Source organism: Magnolia sinica, chromosome 14, assembly GCF_029962835.1.
Source record: "Magnolia sinica isolate HGM2019 chromosome 14, MsV1, whole genome shotgun sequence".
Lineage (NCBI taxonomy): Eukaryota > Viridiplantae > Streptophyta > Magnoliopsida > Magnoliales > Magnoliaceae > Magnolia > Magnolia sinica.
The window spans coordinates 16,437,067-16,449,679 of record NC_080586.1 but is presented as its reverse complement, the minus strand read 5'-3'; the positions used below and the strand labels follow the sequence as shown (position 1 = coordinate 16,449,679).

The following is a 12,613-nucleotide window of genomic DNA, read 5'->3' as shown; positions in this document are numbered from 1 at the left end:
AGCTCGTATCGAATGATATCGACCATATATCGATATCATCGAATGTCAATAACTCGATGATATCGAAACACTATGCCAAAATGTCCAACAACGAAATCATAAAATAGTATGAATTGTCGATATTATCGAATACAGATCAATAATATCGATATTCAAATCTCGATATATTGAGCTATCCTCGATAAAATGGACTTAGTCACTTCCTCCTAAAGAAAATCATTATAAAAAATGTTTCTCGATATTATCGAACATGGTTCGATAATATCAAACGTTGCTTCGATAATTTTGAATATTGTTTGATAATATCGAAACACCGACGTTTTTATTAAAACCCTTCGAGTTTTATGTTCTTTATTTCAGTCTCCACTATGTCTGCTCTTCTGTCAAAATCGTTGCTCAGTTTTGGATGCCATCTTGCAAGCCCTTCTTCACATTCTTCATATTCTTTGGGTAAGATTCTCACTCTAGATTCGTCATTCCCTCATATATTTCAGTATTGTGCTACAACAGATTTGGGGTTTTGCAGTTCTTTGGGGTTTTGCAGTTCTTTCTTACTTTATATCTCTTGAACCCCATCTAAACAATCGTAATACCAAAGGAGAAATGGAAAAAGACTACGGTTGGAGAGTCATCTAGGGGAGATTAAACTAAACTCCGATAAAGACCTATATCGGAACGGACGGACGAACCAACTGCCCCAACTGAATCACCTGCTAGATGATCTCGAACTCACTCCCACTCAGGCTCCTCCTCTACCTATTCAACCAGAAGTCTTGATCCCACAGGTTCCACCTCCTCCTGAGAACTTATATAACAAATTTCATGTCAGGAAAATGGTGTATGAGAAAAAGATTGATCGAGAATGCATTCGACCATTGGGATACTAGAAATTCTTGAGAAAGTTGGTTGGAGTAACATCCTAGATTTTGGAGGGACAGTTAGGAAGGAATAAGTGATCAGATTTCTGTCCTAGTATCACTCACTGGTGTTGCACCCTGCTTCTTTTGTAGTCACTATTGGACAGACCTCCACTACCATTACTCATGTTGTAGTTACCTCGCTTGTAGGGATTCCAGCCTCATTTTGAAGGTTAACTGATCATGACATTGATTCTGTATATGTACGGGTACAAATCACCAAAGTATTTTTATAACGGACAAAATGTGTTGTGGCATCAAGGTAATGCCCTGAGAGCATCAAATATGGCAGACAAGCACAGGCTGCTTCACAATATCTTCTACATCAATGTTTATCCGAGTGAAACAAATAAGTCTGACATTACCCCATACATGTTAGATATTCTCTACAGCATCTGTAAGGGTATTCCTTTATGTCTTTTCAGCATCATGGTTCACCTCATTGTCGACTACATTCAAAGCACAAGAGATACATCCATTCCATTCTTATACCTCTTACGTTTACTCTCTCGCTATGTTGGCCTGATGCCCACTACTGACCAACCCAGACCCATTCGCATGTTTTCAAAAAACAATATTAAGCGCATGAAGCTGGGGACAAAAAGGGCATAAACATCAAGTGCACGTAGTGAAAATTTTGAATGAGAAATAGAAGCAAATACAACAGAGACAGATGAAGCAAAGATAGATACAGTCGAGACAGAAGTAGCCGACACCGACTATCTTACGGAAGGAGAACAACGTGAGGTGCCACAAACCTCATATAGTCATATTAGACGGCGGATGCCATATCGTGACCATAGGGAATCTATTCTTCTGTGAATGGATGAGCAAGGCAGACGACTTACACGACTGAAGCAGCTTTTTGAAGCTATCCAAAAGAGTTTGAAGTGGGTGGAGCAGAAGATTCAGACTCTTATCGCCACAATCACCTGTCAGCGTGATGATGTCGCTCCGCCAGCGGGGGTCCATCCAGCTAGCCAATTCAACTTGTGTTTGATCATGAATGTTCACTTGCGCATCGAATATCTTTTTAGGATGTCAAGCTAGACTAATCTTATTGCTTGATAGTTTGTATTTGTACTTTGTTTTGCGTGTCAAGCTTGGGCTAATGTGTTTTGCTATTTTGGATATGTTTCCTTAGATAAGGGCTTGGTATTTTTTGAATGTTGATTTTACTATCCAAACTTGGGGTAGTTATTTTGGTTACCTTCTGTGGTTTTATGATGATTTTTTTTTATAAAGTTCATGTTCTTTATTCTAACCCGGAAATTAAGTAGTCATTGTGTAGGACGGTTAGCCTTGTCTAGGAGCAAGAAATTAGGAAATCGAAAAACAAACATCGCAACAGTTCACATTCAACCAGAGCAAACTGGAAATTCAGCGGGGCACGTCATTCTTGTCATAGTCCTCAAATTTGCATGTTCTCATTTATCCTAGTATTGAGTTTGGAAACCCCTCTCTATTTTATTAATTTGTTGTAAGAAAATTATGTTGACAATAGCAAGTTAGCGCCCTACATTTTATCTGTTTCTAACTGTTTAGAATTTTGTATTAACAAACCAGACTTGCTATACATTTAAGCAACGAGCACGAGATAATATCCTTATATAACTAATATGTTGCTAACTATTTCATCAGGACTTTACATACATGACATCTGTTTTTGTCTTTCATCTCAACTACTATGGTACATATTCATGTATAGGAAACCGAGTCAATAATTTCATTAAAGAAAAACAAAGCTTAAAACACCTTAGACTTTATTGGGGCAAACTGCTAATTAAGCGGGGCAAACTGAACATTTAGCAGGCTAAACTAGAAATTAAGTGGGGCAAACTGAAAATTCAGTGGGACAAACTAGGCAAACATTAAATTGAGCAAGCCTAGCATGAAAATTATCAAGGCAAACATTAAATTGAGCAAGCCTTGCATAAAATTTATCGAGGCAAATATTAAATTGAGCGAGCTTAGCATGAAATTGAGCTAGGCAAACATTAAATTGAGTGAGCCTAGCATGAAATTGAGCTAGACAAACATTAAATTGAGCGAGCCTAGCATGAAATTGAGTGAGCCCTAACATGAAATTGAGTGAGCTTCAAATGAAATTGAGCGAGTTTCACATGAATTTGAACGGTCAATGTATAAAATTGACTAGGCTTAACACATGAAATTGTATGCACCTGACATGAAATTCACCGATCCTAACATGAAATTGTACAAGCCTAATGTTTTTTTAAACATCTGTACCTCCGACAACCATAATACCGGTCAAATGCAAGTTGAAGAAGGGTGCTTTGGAGTGAGAGAATATTTTGAACCTTTTCAACCATTGCAGATGCAACCAGTTTGGAGGATTTCATGTAACCCTAGCCAAGATGGAAAATGAAAAATGTAAAATAATAATATGAAGATGATAAACAGAGATTTTCGTAAGAAAAACGAATAGAAAAACATGCATGAGTGGATTTCTCGTTGCAAAGGAGTGAAAGGCATGTATTTTGAAAAAGTACGCATGGGTTTTTCGATAAAGGGGGTGAAAGCAACGGTAGTGAAAAGCAGGGGTATTTTTCCCTCAAATGCTCTATCCGTACATGAAAGGTCTAAGTTGGAAAGGTAAGTTTTGAACTGTTCAGAAAAAGAAGCTGGATAAAAGGTGGCGCCTACAGTGATAATTTTCTCTTTTTAGGATATTTCTCTGAAATCATCTGTAAAAACGGACGAACAGCGTGGATGTAAATCTCATACATCAAGGCGGGCCCCACAGTAAGGTATCCACCCACCTTGGTGAAGCCGAGGATCCACCGAAGCCGAGAGAGGCAGTTGATCATGGACGCCCATTGCCTACTGACACCTGGACAGTGATCTGTGGACCCCATAATGATGTATGTGTTTTATCCACGCTGTCCATCCAATTTTTCATCTCATTTTATGTCATAATACAAAAAATGAAGCAGATCCAAATCTCAGGTTGACCACACCAATGGAAAAAGTGTCGATTGAACGGCCACCATTAAAAACTTCTTGAGGACCACGTAAATTTTAGATCATGCTGATATTTGTGCTTTCCCTTCAACCTGGTACGTGTGACCTAATCAACAGCTTGGATGGTAAATAAACATTAAAGATCCCTCACACGTGTGCACGTCACGCACGTGACTTTCCATGGCCTATATCAGCCTTCCCAATCCCCTCCCTCTCCTCTCAATTCTCAATTTCTCATTAGTCATTACCAGGAAATGGCGGAGCTCGCTTCCTCTCTCCATCCTTCCCTTCTTCTCACCGCATTTCGAAATCGATGAAGATCCAATCGTCTTTTTCTTCTCTTTCACTCCGGCACAAACCCATCAATAAAACTAACAGAAAAAACTACCTCCGCCCAAAGCTTCCAATATCCCCAAATTGCCCCTCCCTCTTCCAAGAAATCCCAAACCCCACAAAAGATCTCTTCCAAGAAGAAGGAAAGAAAGAACAAGAACAAGAACAGGATCAAGATGTTCAAGGAAAAGATGGAAAGACAGAGCTCGATCTTTCCTCTTCAGCAATTTCGAATCCTTTCACTTTCGGTTATGGGAATTCATTCTTCAAGATCGCTTTGTGTGGCTTTGGCCTCTTTGTATTCCAAACCATATGTACCGTTTGGTTTCTGAGTAATGCTGATCTTCATGAGAAGTCCAGGTCTGAATATTCAGCGGCTGGCAGTTCGCTGCCGGAAGCAGTGGACCAGAGCAAGATTGGTGATGTGGGTGTTTCTTTAAATGAGCCAGAATTCGAAAAGAAATTCTCGGAAATTCGGATCATGGCAAAGGAAGCCCGGGCTGTGGAGCGAAAGACTAAGAGGAATGCCGGTCCAGACTCTTCGTCTGTAGTTGGGGAGGATGGCAATGAAATTGTGGTTGAAGATGCTGTTTCTAGCATTAAAACTGAGATTCGGAAAGAGTTAGATCAGCATTTGGTTAGGTTGCTGAAGGATCTTCGATTACGTAAGGAGAAGAACCTGAGTTCGTCAAGTTTGGATACCAAAGGTGGGAATTCGGCACTCAGGAAGAAACCCAAGTCTGGAATTCCATCTATGAATGCGAGAAATTATCCAAAGGGTTTTGGGGTGTCGAAGAATTACTGGAGTAGGAGTGAAAGTGATGGTAATGGTTTGGATTCATTGGATCAAGAACGGGGAGTGGATGTATCAGTTGGTAAATTTAAGGAAAGTGGTGTGGCGGGAACAGAAGAAGAAGAATCTTGGTGGTTGAGAGATGAGGTATTCGAAGGGATTGTGAAGAAGGTTTGTGCGATGAAGAAGCCGGTAGAGACCTATTTGGCGGTTTGGATTCGGAAGAGGAGATTAGTTTCTTTCGAACATTGGAGAGGAAATTCGAGAGAGACGGGGAGAGCGCGAAGCAATGGATGGAGGAGAAACTTGAGGGGATTGATTTCTGGAACGGTATGGATTGTGACAATCCCTTTAAGTTTAGAATGTCTCCTTGATTGTTAATTTCTTTGATTGTATTCTTTTTGGATTTTATTTAAGAGGTATTCTACAATGATTAGTCCAAACCAGCTGTCTCTATTGGTGGGACCCACCTTGCAGTGATCTTGGCTGTACATCTCTTGGGCCCGATATGGATGAGAGGACAAAAAATCTAGTCCCTCGAACAATCCCATGCTTTACTATTGCATACAACCATTGCATATGTTTCTTTCTATCTGTCCATGTACATGCCAATTTAATTACTAGATTGTCCGATGAGTAAGTTTTTCCTTTTCTTTTCTCTTTTGCAGCAGCAGCCTGTAATGGAATGCTGGCCCAAACTAAGATACCACTGGTTCGAGCTGAAATGTTTTATAGTGCGACATTGTTTTTGTTCATATACTATGCAAATTCGCATTTGGATGTGTGTAATCCATGAAGCTCTAGATGAAGTTGGCCTTGGTCAGGATTTAACTATTTATATTATTTCATGCTCCAAAGAAGGGTGTATTAAAACCAATCCCAGTCCACAAAACCACTTCGTTTTTAAGGTAGAAAAGATCCACTTTGTGGAGGCTCCAAGAAATTTCTGTTGATTGAGTTACCAGATAGAAGATATCAGCTTTTTTTCATGCTGCCTCTGAAATTGGGATCTCTGTTCCAACCTGACGAATCATTTTATCTTGCAGTCTCCTAAATGGTCAATTATATACTTCCAAATATACAAGTGAATGTCACTTATTTATGTGGATACTGACGACTCGGCTAAAAACAAACCAAATAGGTTGTGCAAAACATACCATGTTCCAACAATAGATTTATGTGTGAAACCCAGTTTGACATTGTCTTTTACTTGGCGAAGCATATCTGAGTTGGGCGTCTTATAGGGCTGCACCTAAAGGCTCTCTTGGTACTTTACTCTCTGAATCTTCTTTCTTTGATTGCACTAGATTTAGTTTGCTGGAATTCTTTTGGCTAACTTGCAACTGGAAAGGTACCTGTATACATAAATGTATGGTGTGCTTTTTTATGAGATTAAAGTTGCTAGTTAGCACTGCATCACTCTATAGCTATCAATCTTATGGTATGTTATATTGTGCAAGAGAGATTTATTAGTTGCACACGCATATACAATAAAGCTCATGTACACTACACACATGTGCCATCATGGTACGTAGGCATGAGATCCAATCCATCCATCAGTCTGCCCTTAAACGTGTTTTCCCTAAATAAACCTGGTCCATTGAGCATGTGGGCCCCAATATTGGAAGTTAGGTGGATGGGTTAGAAAACTTCAGCCAAGTTTTTCAGAGCCATACATTTGTTTTGCAAGCTATGGCCCACCTGACCAGTGGATCAACCCTATTCTTGGGTTAGGGCATCAATATAGTGGTGCCATTATAATGGATAGATTGGATCTCAGACATATCATTCCATGCTGGCATGTGTGGTTAATGCAGGGGCATTTTCACACCGGGCTCGAGTGGGGTAGCCCGTGGGATGAGGGGACACACTCAGCGTGGGTAACCCATGTGATTTGGGGCCCACAAGGGAGGTTTCGTGTTCAAGACTCCTCACCGGGGGTGATTAATGTGCATTTTACACTGGGCTCGAGTGGGGTAGCCTGTGGGATGCAGGGACACACTTGGGGTGGGTGACCCATGTGATTTGGGGTCCACGAGGGGGTTTCAGCCGAGGTCCTAACCCATGAGATGTAGGGCCTAGGCTATGAGATAAAGGGATTAATTCATCATTCTCTAACAGTTCGAGCTTTTATAGCAAGTGGTTAATTGTCCTGCATCAAATTGGTATCAGAGGGGGAGGTCTCATGTTCGAGACTTTTCACCAGGGGTGATTAATGCAGGGGATTTTCATACCGAGCTCGAGTGAGGTAACTCGTGAGATGCGAGGACACACTCGGGGTGGGTGACCCATGTGATTTGGGACCCACGAGGAGAGGTCTTGTGTTTGAGACTCCTCACCGGGAGTGATTAATGCACATTTTACATCGGGCTCTAGTGGGGTAGCCTGTGGGATGCAGGGATACACTCGGGGTGGGTGACCCTTGTGATTTGGGGCCCACGAGGGGAGTTCGGCCGAGGTCCTAACCCATGAGATGTGGGGCCCACGAGGGGAGTTTGGCCGAGGTCCTAACCCATGAGATGTGGGGCCTGGGCTATGAGATAAAAGGATTAATTCGCCATACTCTAAAAGTTCGAGCTTTTAGAGCAAGTGGTTAATTGTCCCGCATCAGTGGTGTGTATGTGAGCTTTATTAGACACGTGTGGGCTTAGCAAAGCTCTGTGATCTGAAAACATAAGTTATACACTGAAACATTTTTCAGCTAATCTTTGGGACAGAATCATGAGTTGCTGTCACAATATGTTCCCCCATTGAGTATTTCTTGAATAAGGATCTTGAGAAACAGAATCACTTGCATTTTATCTAAAGATGACTTTTGATTTGGCATATCTATTCCTTGTCTCTCTTTCCAGTCTTCATTGTCATGGTCTGTTATATTGGTTCATTCTCTTACGGACTCTGTCTTGCCATTTTTGAATGTCTTGAAGTGCTGAAAAAATATAATAACATCGCAGAGAACTATTATTTCCAGGTGGCATTCGGGAAAGCAGTGAAGTGAGCCCTCTGCGAAAACCTGTGGGGCCATATGAAATGATTCAATCAACTGCACGAGGAAACGTATCTGATATCACCACCAAGTTAATCGGAAGATCGGAGAGTGCCCATGGCACTACTATCAGTGGTATCAAGAACAATGGTAGTCTTCGGGTGGATTTTCAGAAAGATCCTTCTGTTGGAGACTCTAGTTCGCATTATGATGATCAGTCCTCCCAAATTTCTCAAGGGAAAAGTAACCCAAGTGAAGGTTCGGAAATGGGAACTAAATCAAGGGAATCGGCGACTCAAAATTTTCGAAGTTCCATAAATGGAAACCAGGACATGTCCACAGTATCTAGGAAGCAGATTCCATCAACCGGCAATGGCAGCTCCAAGAAAGGGCTACGAACTAGAAGAGCTGAACACAAATCAGTGCTTCGCAAAGTTAAAGACGGCCAGTCAGATGTTGAGACTACTTTGTGGTGGATGAAACTTCCACACGTTTTTGTACGTGAATCATGCTTCCATCTTCTGGACATTGATCAGATCTTAGGGTGCTGACAGTGAGCAAACTTCTTGTATCCTTAAGTCTATGACTCTGCACATGTGGTTTCCATGGTACTCCAGACCATTTATCTGATGACATCCTGAATGGGGGGAAATCTCCGAGTTAGGAAGATCCTAATGCTATGGTCTTTGGCCTCCCAAAGTTGATGGTTAAGAAAATACAGCAATGATCCACATTTAATGAAAAATGAGAAATGATCAGATGCAGCAGTTGTATCATTAGCTATGAACAGAATTTTTTCCTGCCAAAATACCACATTTGCAGAATATCCGATCCATCAAAAGGTGGGCCACATCATGATGATAAACTGATATGAAAAATCAGCCGTCCCACTTTTCTATTGCCACACAACGTTAAAATCAATTGACAGCCAATGGTATGACTCATTGTACTGGTAAGCCCCACCCAGTTGGTGGATCATCCTGATTTTCATTACAGGTTATAATCATTGTGCGGCCCACCTTTTTCAGAGATTGAATAATTCTGCATACAGTGTTGACAAAAAAAAAAAGATGTGTTGTAACGTATTATACAGCCACCACATCCAATAATTTCTCATGAAAAATAGGCCCAAGATCAAAGGTTTAGGATCTTTCAATCCGGGAGGTTTTTTGGGGCATCCCCCATTCACAATCTGGATCACCTGAACCATGGGCCCCACACACGCTGAATCCTACACCTAAGCAAACTATACATGTGCAGAGGCTCAGCACCCTATTGTTGCCCATTGATAGATCTATTATACTCACTGTATACGGTCAAGTCAATCATTTTTTATGGATAAGAGACTATTTCGTACTCCGTTTATACTCTTAAATCGATTTTTTGAAAACCTTGTTTAGTTCATATTAAGACAAAACCACAGATTTTCTTTTCTTTTCGAGTTCCAGATGGCTCAGACACTAAGCATTCAGCTACAAACATATCCCATATCCTGTTTCAGGCTATTTTTTGGCTCAGAGAGTCCAACCCGAAAGGCACAAGTGGACTTTATTCCTTAGAGATGAATTCCCATTCAGAAGTCGAAAGACTTTGTCTTGTTGCTTTTGAGGACCGCGGTGATGCCACTAACATGTGCCAAATACTGAAATCATTTTTTCAAGATCTGGGCGATTTCAGTGCTGAAGCCATTCTGTTGTCAATAAAAGTAAGACTTTTTACTTGATTTGGTGATTGGTTATCTGAACCCTATCTAATCATCTTTATTTATTATTTGGTTTTTTGAAAGATATTGCTTTACCCATGCATCTATTGCATTCTCAAGCCTGAAAACAATCTGCTGAAAGTTCCATTGTGCATTTACAGCAGAGGAATGTCAACTGAATATGGATTGTTGAGCACATTACGGTGCATGTGTTTCCATGGGGATGCGTGGAAAATATGTAGAAGATCTGGACTTGCGCATCTACCCGGCCCCACAAACTAGGGCCATGGGCCAAAAACAGGCTAATTGGGCAATTCTAACTGCTCTATTGGAGGAAAAAAAAAATCACCATCAGACATTTTTTGGCCCTCTTCTGATTGAACAGTTAGGATCGTCTGACCAGCCTAATTTGTGGGCCCTGCTGCATATATAGTGGGGCCGAGCAGATGAGTGGTACATATCTTATTTGCTATGCCCCCATGGGAACTTGTGTGTAATTGGCTTTCTTATTTACAATATTGAAAGCAAAAGGTGCATTTATGCAAATCACTAGGAACACTTTAAAGTAGCCCAATCGTCAAGGGTTTTCCAAATTCATTACGAGTGTTCCATGGGTCTAAAGCTACATCTTTTTTTCTCATGAAATAGCCATATTTTCCTCGGATTTACATAACAAGGACACTCCCTTTTCCAATCCGACAGTGTTGGACACACCTTGACAATTCTAGCAGGAAAAAAAAAAAAAACCCAATTTGTCCTCAGTCTTGTATTTTAGCAGCACATATGTTGTAGTTGTATCTGTACATTAATGTAAATCATTTGTATGAACGAAGTAAATTTTAAATAATTATACATTTTTTTAGCATCATTACACACAGACGTATCATTTTGTTGTTTTTTTTTTTTTCAGAATCATCGTGACAGACACATCGTGTGCTGTCCATCTCTAACATAACTTGGAAGATGAAGCTTGCAAGTGTAGTAGCTAATAAAGTAGTACAAATAGCTTATAATGGAATAAGAACTTGATTCATCTCCGAAACAATTTATCTTCTTGCATGCCTTTATTGATGACTTCATGTCTACTTCACCAGCAATAAAACCCGAAAATGGATCCATTTCAGGAAGTTGAAGAAATAATGAAGACTAAGGGTGTGATGGCAACTGTTGTTAGGAAGGGGCAGCTTCAGCTTTACCCTGGACAGCCGCTTGAGGATGTCGAAAGGGCTTTGCATTCCATTTTAGAATAAAATTCTCAGAGAAAGACATCGAAAAGGAAAGTCGGCAAGAAAGAAGCAGAAGAAAACAGGTTTCGTATGGGTTGATCATGTGACCTTTCCTCCTTGCTGAGCATGAGCATTCTTTGAATAAGATACTGCTGAATTCCTCCATGCATGCACTTGTTGGTGGGATTTGGAATTTCTGATTGGAGTCATCTCTACAGTGGAGAAATGACCCCCACAAATAACCTGAGTTTGCTTTAAGGACACACATTTCATTTAAAACGGACGGTCCTAGACAGCAAGCTTCATTGGTTAGATGCTGGAATTTGAGATGCCAGAACAAGTCATTGGCACGGGTTTTTCACAATTGGTTCCAATCTGAATCCAGTGCCTGAAAATATGAAAAGCACAAGTACCTGATTTTGATTTAATAAAGCCTTATCCTGCGTGCATCAAGTACAATTTGGTAAATCATTTCAACCCCATAACTCAAAAGATTGGTGATTGAGTCAACAAATCCAGATCAACCAACTGATGAACTGCCTAATGGGTGGGCCAGTGAGGTTTAGCGGTTCGAATTTTCAAACCATTCAATTTGTAGAACGTTCTCTGGATGGTTGCTCTGAATTTTTCTTAACAAATTGTGCAATGAATTTCAAATCAGCGACTTTGGGCTGTGGATAATCCAAGAGTTGGTCCAATAATTGGACGGTCTGGATCCATTGCAAAGTGCACCAATCAAGGGTCTATAGGGTTGATATTGTAATCGATGCACACTGGAATCTAAACCTCGTTTTTATTAGATCTACTGTTACTTGTGCTCATATCCGTTCTCTTTATAATCTTTCTGCAAACCTGTGGGAATCATTTAGGATGATTGGTGAACAAGAAGACGGACATAAGAGATTTGAATCAAAGTTAAAGGCATCGGCATCAACTGCAACTCCTTCAATTGGTCAGAGGCTGTCATTTTTTTTTCTCCATCTCTCTCTCTCTTTTATGGAAGTTCCTTAATTCATTCTTCTCTCATTTGTGCAAGTTGTACTTTCATTTCTTTGGAAAGAGAAAGGTTCTCCACTTTCATTTCAAAACGTGTTTGAGAAGTCGAAGTTGTTTCTTCTTTGTTCTTTTGCCATAATCCTGCAAAATCAGGATTATGGCAAAATCATGATTTTGCAGGATTCCCCCTCCAAATATGAATCCCTTGGTTTTTTAGTTTGGGCTAGTGAGGAACATGGCTTGGTAATCCAGATTGACCTTATTTGTGGATGGCCTATGCATCTAAGATACCCCAGATAGGAAGATCCAAGTCATGGGAACTTGGCCTTTTCTGGGTGAGTGTGGAGATTTGCCGTTTATTCTTTCTTAAATGTGTATCTGTACTTGGCCCTAAGTGAAGGGTTAGAATTTCCCCCTCTGGGGATTTTGGTGCATTGGCCAACATGACTGAATCCAATCATATCGACAGTTTGGATCAATGAACCATGGCCCCCTATGCATGTATTGAAAACACAAGCACATGCATGTTGAAGGAACTCATAATGAGTTCATTGATTCCCAAGGGATTTAGGATGAGTGGAGACACCGGAATGAACTTTGTTCCATGCACATCACTTGGATGGTCCCCAAGGAATCACGAAGGAGTGAAGAAATGTAAAAGAATGTGAAAGAAAA

At 40.5% G+C, this 12,613-nt stretch overlaps 1 protein-coding gene across 8 annotated transcripts; it reads left to right on the top strand.

The window, feature by feature from the left end:
* The first annotated feature begins 4,169 nt into the window (after nt 1–4,169).
* LOC131225173 (uncharacterized) lies at nt 4,170–12,030 on the top strand. Of its 8 annotated transcripts, XR_009161227.1 has the most exons (4): nt 4,170–5,358; nt 8,000–8,511; nt 9,516–9,719; nt 10,841–12,030. XR_009161227.1 is itself a non-coding variant. In XM_058220637.1 (2 exons), the coding sequence occupies exons 1-2, from the start codon at nt 4,216–4,218 to the stop codon at nt 10,964–10,966; spliced, it is 1,269 nt and encodes a 422-aa protein (XP_058076620.1). In that variant the 5' UTR covers nt 4,170–4,215; the 3' UTR covers nt 10,967–12,030. The 8 variants fall into 8 exon arrangements, 3 of the variants coding, with proteins under 3 accessions (XP_058076620.1, XP_058076621.1, XP_058076619.1); XR_009161225.1 differs by lacking the exons at nt 8,000–8,511; nt 9,516–9,719 and having other exon boundaries at nt 10,841–11,025; nt 11,812–12,030; XR_009161226.1 differs by lacking the exons at nt 8,000–8,511; nt 9,516–9,719 and having other exon boundaries at nt 10,841–11,045; nt 11,812–12,030.
* Nucleotides 12,031–12,613: the final 583 nt, after the last annotated feature.

Coding starts and splice junctions, on each gene's coding strand:
- LOC131225173 (XM_058220636.1), top strand. CDS start 4,216: ATGAAGATCCAATCGTCTTTTTCTTCTCTTTCACTCCGGCACAAACCC. Junction 5,359..5,696: donor GGGGATTGATTTCTGGAACG/GTATGGATTGTG, acceptor TCTCTTTTGCAG/CAGCAGCCTGTAATGGAATG.